The sequence below is a fragment of the Ovis canadensis genome, chromosome 12, assembly GCF_042477335.2.
Source record: "Ovis canadensis isolate MfBH-ARS-UI-01 breed Bighorn chromosome 12, ARS-UI_OviCan_v2, whole genome shotgun sequence".
NCBI classification, from domain to species: Eukaryota; Metazoa; Chordata; class Mammalia; order Artiodactyla; family Bovidae; genus Ovis; species Ovis canadensis.
The window spans coordinates 44,020,631-44,041,864 of NC_091256.1; the positions used below are offsets into that span (position 1 = coordinate 44,020,631).

The 21,234-nt window shown below is 36.7% G+C and overlaps 1 protein-coding gene across 6 annotated transcripts in view; it reads left to right on the forward strand.

Moving 5' to 3' along the window:
• Positions 1–21,234, forward strand: part of AKT3 (AKT serine/threonine kinase 3) — a 281,419-nt gene that overhangs the window by 132,059 nt on the left and 128,126 nt on the right. For all 6 annotated transcript variants that reach the window (XR_011247672.1, XR_011247671.1, XR_011247673.1 and 3 more), the window contains exon 3: positions 2,917–3,042. Coding sequence is in view for 1 of the 6 variants with exons in the window: in XM_069545551.1 (XP_069401652.1) it covers positions 2,917–3,042 (126 nt within the window). In the remaining 5 variants the exon portion in view is untranslated. The remainder of the gene's footprint in view (positions 1–2,916; positions 3,043–21,234) is intronic.

Below are 21,234 nucleotides of genomic sequence, written 5' to 3' on the forward strand. Positions count from 1 at the left end.
CTCCTTAAAAAGCCCTGCTATAAGCCACATAAATATTTTTAATTTCTTAAGATTCATTTAACAAGGTGACAAAAATTTTTGTGGTGATATTTTGTGTCTTTCATCTACACATGGAAATTCTTAGTGGTTGATAGGAAATTATTCTTAGAATTGAAAACTTGACATTTCTTTTAATTACACATTTTTAAAAGAATGTATTTAGTACTCTTAAAAGATAAGGAGAAATGTTGTGTAAGAAAAAATGATGTTTTCCTGATTTTTTTCTTCTTTAAAATTTACAAAATGGATTTATTTCATTTTATCTTTGGTATAGTTATTAAACTGTTACTATTTAGCTTATCAAAGTTATAGCATTTTGTACCAATACAAGCTATTGTTTTAAAATAACATTTGAAATATAAATATAACATCACTGATTAGAAAACATCTCATGATTTTAATTTTTATATAGGAATACTTAAATATGAATAGAAAAATAAAACAATAAGTACAATTAAGAAAGGATCTGTTTGCTTTTTTTAATGAGAACTGTGGGTTTATCATTCTGGTTTTATAAATCTGGCCTGTATTTATTCACATTAGGGCCATATTTTTGAGTAAGTTAAAGTTATGAGTGGTATCAGGTTTCCCTTTTCTTTTCCTTAATTTTTTCTCGTATGCTTATACACTTGGGGGGGAAGATGTTTGTATATACACTTATTCATTTAGTAAGTTATTTCTGAGCATCATCAAGTGACAGGCACTCGATTGGGCCCTTGGAGTGTATCACTTTAAGAAAAATGAAGTGACAGTATTTATTTCCATTGGTTAAAACTGAATTTTAAAGCAAAGAGTACAATTTTGGAGAACATATCTGCTGTCATGAGCTGCAGAGCTTCCCACTGCTTACTTTCCTGATAGGATTTGTAGTGGTACTGAATGTGATTGTGTAGTGAATTGTGTCAGTATTTGCAAGATCAATATAACTTGGTGGACCAGTGTTTCCTAAATGAACAGTGTGTGCTGTTAGAAAATCATGCAGTGTGTAAAAGATTCATTCAGTGTGAAATACAGACCCAGGGATTTCATATAGCAAAGTACAGAAAGTTCATTGATAGTGGTTTCAAATTCCACATTGCAGGCAACCTTTTAGAAAATGACTGCTTGTCAAATGCTGGTGTAGTATCAAAGAAAGACATCCATAACTATCTGAATACTCATCCCTTTTCCAACTACCTGTCTGTTTGGGCTAGATTTTTAAAAAATATTTCAATCAAAAATATATTACTTTAACAGTTTAGATGTAGGAACAGATAATGAAACTCTGTCTTCTTTAAAGGCAAACATTAAAAAGATTTGCAAAGATGTAAAGCAATTCAGCTCTTCACCTTATTTTTTTTGTTTTAGAAAATAAAACTATTGTCATAAAAATATTAATGTTGCATGCAATGAGTTTATTTTTTTACTGTTAAAGGAGGTAATAAAAATCTAAATTTTCTCCTTTTCAGTTTCTTACAGTAAATATTATAGTTGTAATCTACATACAGAAAAATTCATTGGCTATATTTAAGTATGAAAAATATTTAAGGGTGTAAAGAGGTCTGAGGTGAGAATTTGGAGAATTGCCGACCCAGAGGAATGATTCCACATCTGAAATACATGTCAGGGGTGAGATTATGGGAAAACTCATATTTTATACAAATAGACTGATACTAAACAGTAAGGAAAATATTTTTGAGCATAAACGTGATATCATCAAAGCAGTACATAAGGACATTAGAATTATCTGGAGATGATAGATGCATTATGATGGAAGAGGGGTGAGTAGAATGGGAGAAAGTCACAGTGCATTAGCAGAAGGGCAGATGTAAAGTGTTAGGGCATCTTAGGTTGTCTAAATAAGAGAGACTTGTGAAGTCAGTACTGACTTAGCTACTGATGAGAGGGAACAGTCAAATGTTAGGTTTGAGCTTAGATAGCTGATGTCAGGAGAAACTGATTTGAAGGGAAAGCTGAACTGCTTTCAGAGTTTTGTAGTACTGTGATTAACCACTTGAGATTGAAAAGCCAGATAGAAATATTTAGTAGAGAAGTGAAAATTGAGACCAGGGAGCCTTCCAGCTCTTAATGTATCATGGAGCGCGTCTGTTGCTTAAAATTAAAAAGAAGTGTAAAGTAAGCAAATGGTGATCTTGATGCTAAAAATTTATATTTTGGTAGCTAGTTGATAGCTTGTATCAAAATCTGATAGAATATACATTTATTGACTATTGTGTGCTTGGGACTAACCACATGTTCTTAGTTCTTACATTTATGTGTATGAATGTGTGTGTGGTTTTTAAGCTCTATTAACCCATGTTCTTTCATTTCCTTGACTTGTTTACAGCATTTGTGCAGTTATTTTCCTTTTAATAATAGAATGTTGTTTAAACAAGTTATGCTCAAGGTTTAACAATGAAAATAGACGTTTTCCCTTTCTTTTTAAAAAATGACACGATTAGTTGTGGTACATGGAAGAGAAACATCTATTTCGTGTCTCTCTTATGATAAGTGTTTTTCATCGAAATTCCTTGATACTGTGTGTATGATTTATTTACCAAGGCTTTTTAAGATGACTGAAAATATGCTCTAACAACCATCTGATATGAAAAACTGAACAAAATGTGTACTCAGTTGAATGATTCTCTGAAGAAATAATGGTGCAAATGAATTATCAAAGTGTGAAATCATTAGAAACAAAACATGTTTGGGTTTTTATTGAATCTTAATTGCAGGCTTATGTATTTCCTTTTGTAAGCTAAGTTAAAAGAAAATTGCCTATCTAAATTTTTGGAGGCCAGTGTTGTAGGACGTATATTGTACCATAATTTATTTTTTCACATAAAAGCTGCTGTTCATTTTTCCCCCAGCATTAACATGCATGCTTTCCTCATGTAGGAGAATATATAAAAAACTGGAGGCCAAGATATTTCCTTTTGAAGACAGATGGCTCATTCATAGGATATAAAGAGAAACCCCAAGATGTGGATTTACCTTATCCCCTCAACAACTTTTCAGTAGCAAGTAAGTTAATTACAATTGTTGATTCACCTTGTATTTATTTATTTGTATGGCTGTATGTGTCAGATACTTTGAGATATGTGAAAAGCCTATGAAAAAGTTTAGGTTTGTTCTTAATTGCAGATAAATTTTCAGTTTATATAGAATTTCAGTTCCTTAGCATTGGAACTGAAAGATTCCATGGATTATTATAATGTGTGGTCTTATATAATCCAAAATAGTATAATTTTTTCATAGTTAGAACTTTGTGATAAAAACTGTTCCCCAGGTACATACCTCAAGTTTTTCTTTAAAATGAAAACAGAGACCTTTGAACTTGGCTGCTGGATTGAACTGGTTGTAAGATATTGCAGTCCTTAGTGCACCTCTAATCGAAGTTTCCTGTCATAATCTTAACCGTTTTGATTGATTGTATGATAAGAAACAAGTGATTTACCTTAAACATTATTTTCTGAGAAGATTTTGTTTGTGGTAAATTTTTCTTCCTTACAAATATCTAACACTATTTCTTCCTTACAAATTTCTAAATAAGTTTGTAATTTAAACTTATTTAGGAATTATATATTTTCTTGAAAATAGCCAAAAATAAACTGAAAGATGATGATGATGATAATGGTGATTATAATTGTTATAACAAGGCTTTCAGATTGTTTTAACTGCTGATTAATCAATGAAAGGGGTTTTCTGTGTTAATTCAGGAGTAAAACATTTTAAAGCATAATATTAAGTTAAAATAACCTTGCATAAGAGATAGAGTTTGTGATAAAATCTTTAACTAGACACACCATTCTTAATTTTTATTTTGATTGTATGCTGCTGCTACTGCTAAGTCGCTTCAGTCGTGTCGGACTCTGTGCGACCCCATAGACGGCAGCCCACCAGGCTCACCTGTTCCTGGGATTCTCCAGGCAAGAACACTGGAGTGGGTTGCCATTTCCTTCTCCAGTGCATAAAAGTGAAAAATGAAAGTGCAGTCGCTCCGTTGTGTCCGACTCTTCGCGACCCCATGGACTGCAGCCTACCAGGCTCCTCTGTCCATGGGATTTTCCAGGCAAGAGTACTGGAGTGGGGTGCCATTGCCTTCTCCATTGATTGTATGCAGTTATCTGTTAGTCACGATTTGGAAAGATATGAGGGAAAATTGAAGCAAAAATCAGTTAAAAAATATAGCAGCATCAGAAAATTGAAAATGATAAAAATCCTCAAATGCTATACGTGTGATTTTATCATTATATAGCGCCACAGTCTTTTGGGGGGGGATACTTTCAGTTTTTTTTAAACAATACGATAGGACAATAAACCAAAAAGTTTGTGAAATCATTTTAACTAAAAAAAAAAAAAAAATCTCTTGTTTATGTAAGTGGATTTTTCCATAGGGAGTGTCATTTTTTTTAAAGTGAGGATACTGTTATATTTGTGTATTAAGAAAATACTTTTGTCTCTACCAAATGGCTCATTAGACACGGCTTTCTCTCAGTAGAAAATTATTTTAAAAATCCTGTTGTCAATTGAAATAATACCTTATATTTTGTATTGACTTACGAATACATTTTCTTTCTAAAGACATTTTGGGCAAGCATTTACTTTAAAGTGGTAGAAATTGGCTTTTAAAACACTAGCAGTGTACATTATCATATCTGACCTAAAGCCAATGTGGTTTCTTAGTTTGTCTATTTTACTAGCAAATGCTATTATTGGTTTGTCTGAAATAATTTATAAAGTACAGAACTCCTGTATATGCTGATCAAAATGCAGCATTTTTTGACCTTATGAAATTTCACACCCCAACAAGTTTTAAAGACATACTGTATGTCACAGTCTGCCAACATCTGCTCCGACACTTCCACTGGCAGAGGCTGAAATAAATGCTACACTCTTGAGGAGAGAGCCTATTTAGTGACTGACAGTCAGCTTATCCATGAAATCAATATTAGTTGGCATCTGTAATCTTGAATAATCAAGTAGTTGTGGATAGTTAAATTAATAAGTGAAGTTATAGACCAGCTCCTTAATTTTGGGAAACATATGAATAACATAGATCTTAAAACAAACAACTGTTTTAAACTGATTGGTTTTAACGCCTGACTTATTGCAGTCATAAGTTTGCAATAATTTGTTTTTGTCAAAGTCGTGTCTGACTCTTTGCAACCCCATGGACTGTAAAGTTCATGGAATTCTCCAGGCCAGAATACTGGAGTGGGTAGCTTTTCCCTTCTCCAGGGGATCTTCCCAATCCAGGGATCGAACCCAGGTCTCCTGCACTGCAGGCAGATTCTTTAGCAGCTGAGCCACAAGGGAAGACCAAGAATACTAGAGTGGGTAGCCTATCCCTTCTCCAGCGGATCTTCCCGACCCAGGAATCTAACCGGGGTCTCCTGCGTTGCAGGCGGATTCTTTACCAACTGAGCTATCAGGGAAGCCTCCTTGCAATAATTACCTGAGATAGTAATGTGTAGTGAAAAGGGCCCTAGTTGAAGAAGTAGTTCAAATTTAAGCTCTACCCAAAACCATGAGTATGACCTTGGGCAGGTCGTTCTCACACTCTCTGGTCTTTAGTCCCTTCATCAGCATGGTGAGGACCCCTGAATGAATTTGTAAGGTCCCCTTTGTCTCTAGCTTTCTGTGATTCTGTGAGGGAAGTTTGAGCAGGCCATTGAAGAGTGAATGGTAGTGAAATTAGTATAAAATAGAGGACAAGAATACTTCAGGCAGAGGGTAACGAGGAATGCTTTCGTGAGGTGTTAAGGAACAGTAAGAGCAGAGAGAGATACCGAGTAGTCTCCCACTGGTTCTAGCTGTCTTCGACATACGACAGAAAGGTGCCAGGAGAACCGGGTGCCGCACGCTCAGGTTTGTTGGGAGATGTGATATGTACATACGTGTTCCACTCATGGCTACCTTGTGCCCCCTATCTTTCTAGATAATTAAAATATGGTACTTCAAGATTAATCTTTGTGAGTTTTAATGGAACTTTACTAAAATAGGCTTTTTATTTGTATGAAAATAATAAAGTAAGAGAACTAGATGGGACTTGATATTGATCTTTCCATTCTTCATTAAGTTTCAGATTCCTTTTCTTCTAGTTTAAAATTTCCCCAAAGATGTCTTTATACTAGTTGTTTCTACTTTTCAGTCCACCACAGTCTAACTTTTTTATTTGCGTGATAAAACCACTTTTAGTAAGTTCTCCAGTGACCCCTTAATTGCTCAGACTAGGAGACATTTTTTTTTTTTAGTTCTTTCCCTGGCTTTACATTTGGGGAACATTTTATAGTTTTGATCTTGGGATGATCTCTCATTGTTTTCTAAGATGCTTTTCTTTCCTGGTTTTCTTGGTTGACTTATTGCATGCATTTGGTTATCGGACTGGGTTCATTCTCACTTGGTACTCTCTTCCTGGATGGCCACATTCACATTAGGGTTTCAGTTACTCCTAGTATACAGCTTGCTCTCACACTTACGTATCTTCAGGGCAAGCCTCTTTTCTGAGCATTAGATTGCTATCTTTACTATATTCAACTGACTGTAGACATCTCTACCTAGATGTTTTTGGAGGCAACAAATCTTAAGCTGAACCAAAGATAATTTGATTAACTTTCCCCCCCGTATTCACTGCCTCAGTTCTGTCTTGAGCAGAAACCTGGGTGTATTTCATGCCTTTTTCCCCCTCGTGTCTTCATCTTACTCCCAATTTATTTCTAATGTTTCTGGTCTTGCTTCTTATTCCTTGAAAGTATTTCCTTTTCTCTCATCTCTAGAATAGGCCCTCATCATCTCTGCTGTACATTTTTACCTATAGATCTCTGCCTGTAGTTTCTACCACTCATGTTCTTCCTTCCCATGAATGTCAAAATGATCTTTCTAAAATTAAATCCTAACTATGCTGCTAACCTGTGAAAGCCTGGCCCTAGATCTTCATTTTATCCTGCTGGATAAAGTCCAGATTCCTTAATATATCACGCAAAGATCTCATCCTGGCCTCTGCTTTCAGCTCTCTCCTTGTCTCTCTTCTGCTGTCCATTTACACTTTGGCAGTACTGAACTGTTTGTAATTTCCTGTATAAACTATTATAGCATTTCTACTCTGAGCCTTTATGCTGTTCCCTCTGTCTTCTATTTGCTGGAATAATTTTTTTTTTTTTTTTTTGTCCTTTAAGACAATTCAGATTTAAGTCCCCAGCCTCATTCCTTGCTAAATTCTTCCTTTCTATTCTTCACAAAGCTGTTATCTTTTGTTGTTAATCATGTTTCTTGGTTGTCTTGTTCATGTGTATGTCTTATCCAGTAAACTGTGAGTTATTTTAGGGGAAACAGCCTAGTATTATAAGATCTTTATATCTCACATATCTTAGGCACTAATATCTTAGGCACTAATAATGGGTTTTGAATGCATTTCTGAAAATATCTAGTCCAGATTTTTCCTTTTGAGATGAGAAAAAAATGAAGCCTTTGAAAATTCAGTGATTTTTAAAAAAATTAATTGATTTTAATTGGAGGCTAATTACTTTACAGTATTGTAGTGGTTTTTGCCAAACATCGACATGAATCAGCCACAGGTGCACATGTGTTTCCTCATCCAGAACCCCCCTTCCACCTCCCTCCCCATCCCATCCCCCAGGGTCATCCCAGTGCACCAGCCCTGAGCACCCTGTCTCATGCATCGAACCTGGACTGGCGATCTGCTTCACATATGATAATATACACGTTTCAACGCTGCACTCTCAAATCATCCTATTCTCGCCTTCTCCCACAGAGTCCAAAAGACTGTTCTTTACGTCTGTGTCTCTTTTGCTGTCTTGCATACAGGGTCATTGTTACCTTCTTTCTAAATTCCATATATATGCATAGTATACTGTATGGGTGTTTTTCTTTCTGACTTCTTCACTCTGTATAATGGGGTCCAGTTTCATCCACCTCATTAGAACGGATTCAAATGCATTCTTTTTAATGGCTGAGTAATACTCCATTGTGTATATGTACCACAGCTTTCTTATCCATTCATCTGCTGATGGACATCTAGGTTGCTTCCATGTCCTGGCTGTTGTAAACAGTGCTGCGATGAACATTGGGGTACATGTGTCTCTTTCAATTCTGGTTTCCTCGGTGTGTATGCCCAGCAGTGGGATTGCTGGGCTGTATGGCAGTCTGTTTCCAGTTTTTTAAGGAATTTCCACACAGTTCTCCATAGTGGCTGTATTAGTTTGCATTCCCACCAACAGTGTAAGAGGGTTCCTTTTCCTCCGCACCCTCTCCAGCATTTATTGTTTGTAGACTTTTTGATAGCAGCCATTCTGACTGGTGTGAGATGGCACCTCATTGTGGTTTTGATTTGCATTTCTCTGATAATGAGTGATGTTGAGCATTTTTTCATGTGCTTGTTAGCCATCTGTGTGTCTTCTTTGCAGAAATGTCTGTTTAGTTCTTTGGCCCATTTTTTGATTGGGTTGTTTATTTTTCTGGAATTGAGCTGCAGGAGCTGCTTGTATATTTTTGAGATTAATTCTGTGTCAGTTGCTTCATTTGCTATTATTTTCTTCCATTCTGAAGGCTGTTTTTTCACCTTGCTTATAGTTTCCTTTGTTGTGCAAAAGCTTTTAAGTTTAATTAGGTCCCATTTGCTTATTTTTGCTTTTATTTCCATTACTCTGGGAGGTGGGTCATAGAGGATCCTGCTGTGATTTATGTCAGAGAGTGTTTTGCCTATGTTTTCCTCTAGGAGTTTTATAGTTTCTGGTCTTACTTTAGATCTTTGATCCATTTTGAGTTTATTTTTGTGTATGGTATTAGAAAGTATTCTAGTTTCATTCTTTTATAAGTGGTTGACCAGTTTCCCCAGCACCACTTGTTAAAGAGATTGTCTTTTCTCCATTGTATATTCTTGCCTCCTTTGTCAAAGATAAGGTGTCCATAGGTGCGTGGATTTATCTCTGGGTTTTCTAGAAAATTCAGTGATCTTTTTAAGGTTGCTTTACTAGGTGGTGGTAATTAAGTGTGTGTCAGTCACTCAGCATCAAGATTAAAATTCATATTTCTCTGCTGTCACTTAAGTGTTATCTCCCACTCCGTGCTCCCCCAGTTCAGTTCAGTCGCTCAGTCATGTCCGACTCTTTGCAACCCCATGGACTGCAGCACACCAGGCTTTCCTGGCCATGGGTTGTTCCTCCAACCCCTCTTCCATTTCCCACCTCCGTTCTGTGACATTTTCCCTACCTAGAGCTTTGAGATCTGATTTTGGGTCAGAATTCCAACTGTTAAATTGCTAGATATCCTTTGGCATGCATAATGTAACTTCTCCAAGGCCTATAAAATGTGGATAACAGTATTTGACCTTTATCCCTTTTTGGATGGATCAAATATGAACTATATTGGAAATTTTCTTCTAAATATAATACTGTAGAAATGTAAGTAAAATAATATTTTCTCCAAGAAAACTGTATCCTATCAGAAATATGGTTAGGTAAATTACTAACTCCCAGTATTCAAAACACCAAGATCATGGCACCTGGTCCCATCACTTTATGGTAAACAGAAGGGGAAAAAGTGGAAGCAGTAACAGATTTTATTTTGGGGGGCTCCAAAATCAAATCATTACATACAGTGACTGCAGCCATGAAATTAAAAAACACTTGCTCCTTGGAAGGAAAGCTATGACAAACCTAGACAGCATATTCAAAAGCAGAGACATCACTTTGCCAACAAAGGTCCGTATAGTCAAAGCTGTTTTTCCAATAGTCATGCACAGATGTGAGAGCTGGACCATAAAGAAGGCTGAGTGCCAAAGAATTGATGCTTTCAACTTGTGGTGTTGGAGAAGACTCTGAGAGTCCTTGGAAAGCAAGGAGATCAAACCAGTCAACCCTAAAAGAAAATAACCCTCAGTATTCACTGGAAGGACGGTTGCTGAAGCTGAAGCTCCAATACTTTTGCCATCTGATGCGATGAGCTGACTCATTGGAAAAGACTCTAATGCTGGGAACAATTGAAAGCAAAAGAAGGGGTAGCAGAGGATGAGATGGTTACATAGCATCACTGACTCAATGGACCTGAATCTGAACAAACTCTGGGAGATAGTGGAGGACAGGGAAGCCTGGCCTGCTGCAGTCCACGGAGTTGCACAAGAGTCAGACACTACTTAGCAACTGAACAACAGTAGCAAATTACTAATTATAGATTGAAATTTATCTTTGCATAGGAAACATTGCATTTTGACTGAAAAATAATATAGGATACATACAAGACTTGTTGCAAAGCTCTTTTCAAAGTACATTGAGCACAATAGCTTGTCTACCCAGATAGTAGTCGTGATTCCTGACATGTTGACAGTTATTAGCTCAACTCAAAAGTGGATGCAGTTGCTTAGTGGAGAACTTGAACATTGCCCATGTCTTGAGACTGATCATACTTTTGACCTAGTCCTTCCTCCTCACCATGGTGGGAAGGGAAAAGTGCCAGCCTGTGTCCCTAGGAGTTTCTACTAGAATTCTGCCTTATTCTGTGATGCAGATACTGGCCCACTCTGACAATATCCCTTTCCTCTCTGAAACTTTTCTTCTGTCTCTTTTAGAAAAAGAAATTGGTCAGCATTTCTTAGGCCAATTTTAGAAGTGCAATGACCTGTTTACTCACTAACCTAATCTATTTCTGCTGCTTGAAAGAAAGTAAGGGTGTTAGGGGACTTACAGACTCTGAGATTTTAAATAAATGTGTAGAAAAATCAATTGATTCCTACTAATGCTTTCATTGTGTTTGTTCATGGGGATAAAGACTTAGCTTATGACTTGATTCTTAGTCTTATATATGATAAAAAATTGTCTGTAGAAAGCAACTCTAACCCTATAATATATAAATACACAAGGATTATTGGAGATAAGAAAATTAATGCTGTAGAAGTTGAGAGACTAGATAGAAGTAAGGGAGGATGACTAGAAAAGAGCTTATGCATAAGGCAAAGTTAACATGCGCCTAGAAGGACAGGTGATATTTAGGTTTTTGGAAGGAAGAAGGCTTTCTCAGTGAGGTTAACAACCTAAGAAAAGTGGAGTCTGGAATTAAAGAGTAGCTTGTTTGTAAATAGTGTAAACAATATGCTAGATGGATAGAAAGTTTTTATTGAAGGAAAAAACTCTTAAGGTTGGATAAACTATAATCAGACTGTGAAAGATCTTGAATACCTGTTTGATTTTTTAATGGAAACCCATTGGAAACCATTGGAGGCTTGAGCATTGAGCATTAGGTATCCATATCAGTATTTGAGTTAAAAAGAACCTATATGGGGTTCAGGATTGGGAACTCATGTACACCCGTGGCAGATTCATGTTGATGTATGGCAAAACCAATACAGTATTGTAAAGTAAAATAAGGTAAAATTAAAAAAAAAAATTCTAGTCAAGAAAATGAGAAGACAAGTCACAGACAGGGAGAAAATATTTGCCAAAGATATTACCTGGTATAGAACTGTTAGAGAACACTCAACAATAAAAGAATAAACTACCTGATTAAAAAAAAAAAAAAAAAGAACCTGTATGGTTACAGTTCTCTTCCTCTTCTGCATAGTCCTCTTCCTCTTCCCACCATACGTGAGCCAGTCAGCAAGGCACTTACATGTTTTCCGTACTTTTCAGTCGTAACTGCTGCCTTCCTAGTCCAGTTGGATTATTATGATCATAATGATTATCTCTTGCCTTCAAGTATTCTCTGGAGTATTTGGAAGCAATACATAGGATCTTCAAAAAGAATCTTCTTTGGCAAATGCCATTTTGCTCAGGAGAATCTTAAGTTCTCTCCATTTTCACAAGAGGAAGATGAATTTTTTTCTTATTTATGTTTATACGTGTATATGTAAGTATTCCTGTTTTTCTTCTCTTACTCCTCAATGTTCCACATGTTTTTTGGAAACAAATTAGTAGATTTTATTAAGTTCAACTGGATGTGAAATTCCTAATCCTGTTTTTGTTTTGAGTGATTTTTTAGACTATTTTGTGTTCTTGATCACTGGAAGACTTGTTTTCTCTGATTGTGTTCAGATTTTTAAGAAAATAGAAAGTTATATCTGGTACTTGGATTATCTATCTCTCTATGAGGAATGCCTTGAAAGAAAGTGAAAGTCACTCAGTCGTGTCCAGCTCTTTGGGACCTCATGGACTATATAGTCCATGGAATTCTCCAGACAAGACTACTGGAGCTAGTATCTGTTTCCTTCTCCAGGGGACCTTCCCAACCCGGTGATTGAACCTAGGTCTCCTGTATTGCAAGTGGATTCTTTACTGTCTGAGACATCAGGGAAGCCCAAGAATGTTGGAGTGTGTAGCCTATCCCTTCTCCAGCAGATCTTCCTGACCCAGGACTTGAACCAGGGTCTCCTGCATTGCAGGCAGATTCTTTTACCAGCTGAGCTACCAGGGAAACCTGGTATGACTTACTTAAAAATTAATTAATTACTGTAAATTTAATAAAAATTTCTTCCTGTCTTTCATTTTTATGAATACTGTATTCATATATTTACAAACATTAACCCGTAAACCAAGTTTAGAATTAGGAATGTCAAGAACCTTTTTAAAAAATCACTTTAAAAGGATATAGTTTTTAGAAAAATTTGAAGAATAATAATGCCATATTTAGTCACATATTTCCTCCTCCTCATTGAAATCACACTTCAATCTGATTTTAAAAAATTTTCCACAGAATTTCTACTCTTTCATTCTTTTTTCTACACTGTACAACAAATGTGCACAAAAGAAAATGTGTAATTCCATTTTAATGGATGTGATTGTGGCAGTTTAGAATGTCAAATCCAGCTCCTGACATATGAGAACTGTCTGTATCACTGAAATGTCTCATCAGTTATATGTCCTTTATAAATGTAAATTTGTGTATCATTTGAGCTTCCTGTTAAATAATCTCATGATTTTACTACTTCCTTCATTATAATACTGCAGGTGAACTGCTCAGAGTTTGCTTAGAGCATGTGTTTTTCCTGGTAGCAGCTCTCATGATTTCTCACTCCTCTTTTCTGATTTAATCTGGGGCTTCTCTGGTGGCTCAGAGGGTAAAGTGTCTGCCTGCAATGAAGGAGACCTGGGTTTGATCCCTGGGTCAGGAAGATCCCCTGGAGAAGGAAATGGCAACCCACTCCAGTATTCTTGCTTGGAGAATCCCATGGATGGAGGAGACTGGTGTAAGGGTCACAAACAGTTGGACACGACTGAGCGACTTCACTTTGAGAGCTAATCTATTTAGTTGTAGTCTTTACCTTCTCAGTTTCATTCATCAGAATATAACTTAGTATGGGGTCTTATGTAGAATCGAGGGAAATGATAAACTTCCACAGCATAATCACTGTGTATACTCATTTAAAAAATGTCCTCCAGTGTTTATTATAAGATCTGATATGTTAGAAGATCACAGGACTTGGAATCAGAAGACCTAAGTTTGAGTCTTGATTCTGCTGTTTTACTAACTCTGTGACCTTGGGCACATCACAAAACTCTCCTGATGTTCATTTTTCTCAGCTTTAAACATGAGGTTATATGCTGTTCAGGATTAGGGTGGGGTTAAATGAGATGATATATGTGACAACACTTTGTAAATTATAAATGCTAAAATAAAAATAAAAGTAATAACATAAGATAGAAAGAATATGCTCAGTAATATTTGCTTCAATTCAGTCGCTCAGTCATGTCCGACTCTTTGTGACCTCATGAACCGCAGCACACCAGGCCTCCCTGTCCATCACCAATTCCCGGAGTCCACCCAAACCCATGTCCGTTGAGTCAGTGATGCCATCCAACCATCTCATCCTCTGTCGTCCCTTTCTCCTCCTGCCCTTAATCCCTCCCAGCATCAGGGTCTTTTCAAATGAGTCAACTCTTCTCATCAGGTGGCCAAAGGATTGGAGTTTCAGCTTCAACGTCAGTCCTTCCAGTGAACACCCAGGACTGATCTCCTTTAGGATGGACTGGTTGGATCTCCTTGCAGTCCAAGGGACTCTCAAGAATCTTCTCCAACACCACAGTTCAAAAGCATCAATTCTTCGGCCATCAGCTTTCTTTATAGTCCAACTCTCACATCCATACAAGACCACTGGAAAAACCATAGCCTTGACTAGACAGACCTTTGTTGACAAAGTGATGTCTCTGTTTTTTAGTATGCTGTCTAGGTTGGTCATAGCTTTCCTTCCAAAGAGTAAGCGTCTTTTAATTTCATGGCTGCAATCACCATCTGCAGTGATTTGCTTAATTGAGTTAAATGGCAGCCATTCCCCCCTTTCCAGTTAAATTATATTGGAGTAAGGTGGAAACTACTCTATTGGGTTTTCTTTAAAGATGTTGCAAGTTTTAAGTAGAACCTATGTACAACTAGCATCACTGACTCAATGGACATGAATCTGAGCAAACTCCAGGAGATAGTGAAGGACAGGGAAGCCTGGCATGCTGCAGTCCATGCGGTCTCAAAGAGTTGAACATGGCTTAGCAACTGAACATACACATCTACAACAAGATTGAAATTGAGAATTACTCCTCTTATTTGGTTTTGGGGAAAAGTCTCAATTGTATTTAATGCCAAGGAGTTTGTCTGTAGAGATTGGTCTGTCTTATAACTAAATAACATGTGCTAGACCCCTGAACCATGCACATGGTCTCCTTCTGGAAAATGAAGAAGAACATCACTGCAGCTGAAAAGGCAGCACCACTGGACTGACCTCAGAGGACCTGGCTGCAGACCAAATTCTTTAATTAGAAGGTCTAGTCAGAATTGTTTTGTTTCTTTAATAAAGATAGTAACATCCCCAAATGTCTTTCTGACTGTTCTAAGAGGATCCTTTGGTTACTATTCAGTGGGGGAAATTTTCACATTAATTTGGTTCTTCCGTTAGATAATTACTTTTTTGTAAGATGGAGTGTGCAGTGGCACTTGTTTTTAATGGAAGGTAGTCAAGGAGTGGTCACCTTCAATAGCCTGTATCAATGTGAGGACATCAAAGAGGTCCCAGGGGAACCAAGTTTCCTTCCTCCCTTCCTGCATCCTTTTCTTTTCCCCCTCCTCCCTTCTCTTCTTCCTCTTTCTCTCTGCCTTGCTCTTTTCCTCCTTCCCTCCTTCCTTCTCTCATTCAACTTCCTCTTAGGTCAGCAGTCAACTCTTGCTTATCCAGAGATACTTGTGTGAAAAATACCATGTGTGCAATAATTTTCACTGAATTGTTCTTATGTACTATTTCCTCTGTCTCCTTTCTTTACTTCCTTTTCTCATCTTTTTACGTAGCAGCGTCACACACGTGTTCTGTTTTGTGATTTCCTACTTTGTTTGCATATGATTTAAAGTAACACAACTCGGATACATAGGCGTTATCACTTAATATTTAAACATATTTTTAGGAAATCTAAGTTCAAATGAATATTTAGAAAGTTTTTATTGAGGGTTTATTGTGTTCTCAACATTGTACCAGGTACTGAGGGAAAAGAGAAGGAAAAAAGGAAGGAAACCAACCTTTCTTTGAGCCTTACTATGTGCCAGGCCCTTTCACATATGTTATCTCATTTAATCTTCACAACAACATTCTGAGGTAAGTATCATGTTCTCCATTTTAAAGAGACTGAGAGATTATGTGACCTAACTGGCAAGTGGCAGAGCCAGAATTTCAGCCCATGCCTAACAGAATGCTAACCTTGAAGTCTGCGTTCCTTTCACTCATCCACAGATATAGCCCTTGGATTTGAAGAATTTATAATCTGCTAGCAAAATATGCCACAAACCCTTGGAATTAGTATTTTTTGAGATTGGTATTTTGACGGTTCAGTTCTGAAGTAGGTTTATAATTAATATATTCAGTAAGAGTTTTAGGAAAAGGAGGTATCATTGAGGAGTAGATCATCAAGAAAAGCTTTGTTGGAAATTGAGATTGTTTGGAAAAATAGTAAGATTTCAAAAGATGACAGATATTCCAGGTAACAGATCACCATAATTTGAAAAAATTATTTCTGAGAAACTTTGGTTGCATCTCTTATTGTTAATTTAAATGGGTTTGAAATCCTCAGAATATGGATGAAACCTCCAGATGGTGTGTTATTTCTTTGTCCCTGTATAGACTGAAAGATATCGAAGGAGAAAGAAACACAAGTGATAGGAATAAACACGGCACCTGAAATATCTAGCAGACTGCCGTCACCGTACCAGACGCTCTGTGTGGTTTCTCAGTGCCAGGGTTAGGCGTCATGTCCCGTTCGCCGCCTTGGCTTTTACATGGAGTTTCTGTCGTCACATTGCTATTCATCTTCTCTCCTAGTAGAACATAAAATTATTTTACTGATGCAAATAAATAATTCTATTTTAAAATACCATCTTAAAGTCAATATTTTTTCTTTAGCCGAAAATATTTTGAACTGCAGGTTTTAGCTCGGAAAGGGGCACACCATCTGTTTACTGTTGTTTAACCTGACTGACTTTAGGTAGGAGAGCCGAGGTGGTGTGACTGGGGAGTGAATAGTGGGTGTGGGGTATGAGGACCACCACCTGCAGCCTGTGTATGATAAGCAGCTACGACGGGGTTTTGCGTAGTTTTTAATATTAAGTTAATTACTGTTAGGTCAGTATACTTCCGTTTTTCAGCTATAGTTTTGCTAAGTGCGTAACACTCAGGTAGCCTTCGGTGCTAAGGATCCTTGTACTGTTGGTTTCTCTTATTACTGATCCTGGAATTTTCCTCTGTGATACTGTTCCATATCTGAAGAGTGACAGTAATCCTCTTTATACACTTTTCTGTGTATACTCATTTATGGCCTAATCAAATCTATAGATTGTTTTTGGTTAAGTTAAATATAGATAAAACCTACCTGATTTACATGTTTAATATTTATTTTTAAACTTCGTTTCTTTTCTAGAAAGTAGAGGCTTATTTGTAATTACTTTCTAAAATTTAAATTAGGGAATACCCTGGCAGTCCAGTGGTTAGGACTCTGTTCTTTCACTGCTGAGGGCTCAAGTCAAATCCCTAGTCAGGGAACTAAGATCCCACCAGCCATGCACGGCAGCCCCCCAAAAAAAAAAAAATCCCCCCAAATTGTGAATTAAAAAATGATTATATGCCCATTACTTGCTCCTTTAATCCCATCTTACTTATAATTGGGCTTCCCAGGTGGCTCACTGGTAAAGAATCTACTTCCCTACTTATAATTAATACATGTGAAATTAATAGAGACTTAAGGAAGTAAGAGGAAGAGAAGTAACATTGTTTAAGCGCCTATGTATATGGTGCCTTATTTACAGCAATATGACAAGAAAAACATGAGATAAATATTACCTTTAAAAAAAAAAATAGTAAAGCTGGGGCCTTGAGAGATTAAGAAATTTTCCTAGACTCTCAAAGCAAGTACTTGGGAAAACTAACAATGATTTGGACCAGACTGTCTAATATCTGGGGCTTCCACAGTGGCTCAGTGGTAAAGAATCCGGCTGCAACGTGGGTTTGATCCCTGGGTCAGGAAGATCCCCTGGAGAAGGAAATGGCTAACCACTCCAGTATTGTTGCCTGGAAATTCCCATGGACAGAGGAGCCTAGCAGGTCACAGTCCATAGGCTTGCCAAGAATCGGACACATCTGAAGCAACTGAACAAGCATGCATTTCTCACACCTGGCTTGAGTGTATTTAATCATAAATGGAGTTCAGAGATAACTCTTCTTCAAGTAATGCTTATTCAGCACCACAGAAACTTTGTGGTATGTCAAGTATTATTAACAGTAGGTTAGTAGCAGACTCTTGTTTTTGAGAGGTATATTGTATGTAACCTTGATACTTATTTATGCTTTAGCAGAGGGACAAGCATGGAGGTGGTAGCCAGGTGGCTGGCTATTTGATAGAAATTTATTTGATAGAAATTTATTATGTAATATTGGGCCAGTCACTTCACCATCCCTGGTGTTTTATTATCTGTGATATGAAGGAGTTGGCATGAAGAATCTCCAAAGTCTTCTAGAAGTCAGTGATTTGCCTATGAGCCACAGACAATAATTTCTTGGAACATTCAGTCTTTTGAGAATTAATGCAAATAATAATTTACCACTCATTGAGCATCTGTGAGCTATGCATTTTGTATGTGTATTATTAGTCACGCTGATATTTTTGCAGGATACGTAATGTCTCTTTTATAGCTGGGGAAACTGGGCCCATAGAATGGCCCATGGTCATGCATTTGATGAACTTTGGGACTTAAAGCAAACCCCACAGCTTTCAGGGGTCAAGGCCAATGCTTTTTACACATCACTGCTTAACTAAAGTATCTCTGGCTGCTGTAGGGTCTTGAGGTAAAACGTTTTCTAGCATAGGAAACATAGGCAGAAGGTGTGGGCTTTCCTTGCCTCTAGATTATATGTCAGTGTCATGGATCAAGTCTTGTCATTTTCAACTAGTATGTGAAAATATGTTTCAGAGCTTTTGGATGTTCCCATTTAGGGAAACTGAAGCTAAATGCAGAAAATTTACTTTAATAAGTGAAGATTTCAACCTTTCTCTTCTATCAAAGAAGGTATAAGAGTTTTAGAGACAGAATCATCTGGATATTAGTATGAATTATATGATCATTGTGTTTTTAATAAGTTAGGCTTGAGGGACACATTTTTTTTTTAATCTTGCAGCAACTATGTACTGAATCACTGCCTTTCTGTTTTTTTCCCCTATATTTTTGTTATTTTAAACCTTTTGTTATATTTTGAGTAAAATTAAATGAGGCTCAAGGCCACAGTGAGGGGAAGGACCTTTAAGCCTTGGAATTTAGGAAGGATAGAGAAGCATTCTTTCGGGTTGGAAATAATACATAATCAAGCAGATGCTAATGAAAAAATGAAATGCAGAGAATGAAAAAAGAGGCAAGGGTGCCTGTTTGAAAGTTTTATGGAGGAGAGTACATTGCCCCTTTATTACAATAATGTTTCTGCACTATAATAAGGTCTTTCATTGCAAGTTCAGCTTTTTTCATTCATTTGTTTTGTGCTCTGCTTCCTGTTACTAATTGTCAGCACAATGGTCTTCCAGCTATGAAGTCTCAGTGTCCTTTTGGACCAATTTGTCATTGTCTTTCTCCCTCACCCCCAACCCGTGCACTATTACTATGGTTGCATTTTTAGACATTTTTTATGTTTTAAAATGGCAATGCTTTTGAAACATGCCAGAATAGTTCATGCTAATTGAATCATCCATCCAGCAACAGTTATTGCTTCCAAAAGCACACTGATAAAGTTTCTTTCTCTATATGATATTCTTATAAAGTAATTAAAATATATGACTTTCTTCATAGCACTATTTCATATGAATTGTTTCCTTTGAGCTTTACAGTTGTGCTATGGAAATAGGATATTTTGTTAAAATATTTTTGTTAAACTATATTATTTACAGTTCTGCTGTTACCTCCTAAATTCTTTGGGATTTCTGTGCCTTTAGGAACTTATATTTCTGTTGTATTCCTTCTAATGGCTCTGTACTCTAATAGATAGATTATCTTATCATTAAGGAATCAACAAGATTGACTTAGATTGACAAACCTGAACAAGTTCCCATTCCAGCAACTCTAGTTACATGTTAATTTGTGTTAGTTTTAATATTTGGGCCAATAAGTATTTCAAATGTGCTCTCAGCTTTGTATCAGCAATCTAATATTGACAGAAAGACACTTTTTCCAATGAAAGTTTGGTCAGTTTTCTCTAAAACTGTGTCAGTATTCTGCATGTCACCTGTTTCTGTCACTTTAGTATTGCAGAAAACTTGAAAATAAAATATAAATAAATCTGGTTATAAATAAAAAATAAAACATTTCTTCCTCTCTTGTAAGAAGCTAACATTCCTAAAGCAGTATGTGACATACAAGAAAATCCAAAAATTTAGAGCTAGAAATCTGGATTTAGAGACTCGGCTCTACAACCTTAATGACTTGATGATTTTGAACAATCTTCATTTTCTTATTTGAGAAATCAGACAATCTTCATTTTCTTATTTGTGAAATGGAAATGATGAAAATAGTTTAGAACTTTATCAGGAGAATTAAGTGAGAAATCATAATGTGATATCTTAATCTTACGGTTAAGCTGCTAATAACATGTTAAAATAAAGACTTAGTAGTTAATTATTGAAAAAGAATGAATTTTGGAGAAATATATAATGGAAAACAGTTTTCCTATTGACTTAAATTGGCAAAGATAAAAGTTTTTTCAATTCTGCTAGAGATGAATGAGCTGATTCTTCCAACATATGCTGTTCCTTTGGCTTACCAGTTAAACTAGATTATAAATTAAGTATTTTTATACTGCTGCAAGGACTTCCCTGGTGGCTCTGACGGTAAAGCATCTGCCTCCAATGCGGGAGACCCAGGTTTGATCCCTGGGTCGGGAAGATCCCATGGAGAAGGAAATGGCAACTCACTCCAGTATTCTTGCATGGAGAATTCCATGGATGGAGGAGCCTGCCAGGCTACAGTCCATGGGGTTGCAAAGAGTTGGACACTACAGAGTGACTTTACTATACTGCTGCAAATACTCAGAGACTTGTTTGTAGTTGTGGTTTAAGCTTTTTAAATAAAAGTTTGAGTAAGACTAATCAGGCTGATAGTATGTAGGACAACTCAGACAGGAGAGAAGACTGGAGAAAGGGAGACCATCTGGGAAACCGCATTAGGGTCCAGATTTTGGTAAATTTTCTGGTTGGATATAGCAGTGAAAAGAAGGGACGGTTCAAAAGACAGTACAAAAGAACTGTTTCAGTGTGTGTTGTAGGCTTAGCCATGGGTTGAAAGACAGTCAAAGATGACTGAGGATGAATTTCTTGGATGATTAAGAAGATTATATAGTTTTAGATGTCCATCAGCAGATGAATGGATAAGAAAGCTGTGGTACATATACACAATGGAGTATTACATAGCCATTAAAAAGAATACATTTGAATCAGTTCTAATGAGGTGGAGGAAACTGGAGCTGATTATACAGAGTGAAGTAAGCCAGAAAGAAAAACACCAATACAGTATACTAACACACATATATGGAATTTAGAAAGATGGTAACGATAACCCTGTATGCGAGCCAGCAAAAGAGACACAGATGTATAGAACAGTCTTTTGGACTCTGTGGGAGAGGGAGAGGGTGGGATGATTTCGGAGAATGACATTGAAACATGTATAATATCATATAAGAAACGAATCGCCAGTCCAGGTTTGATGCAG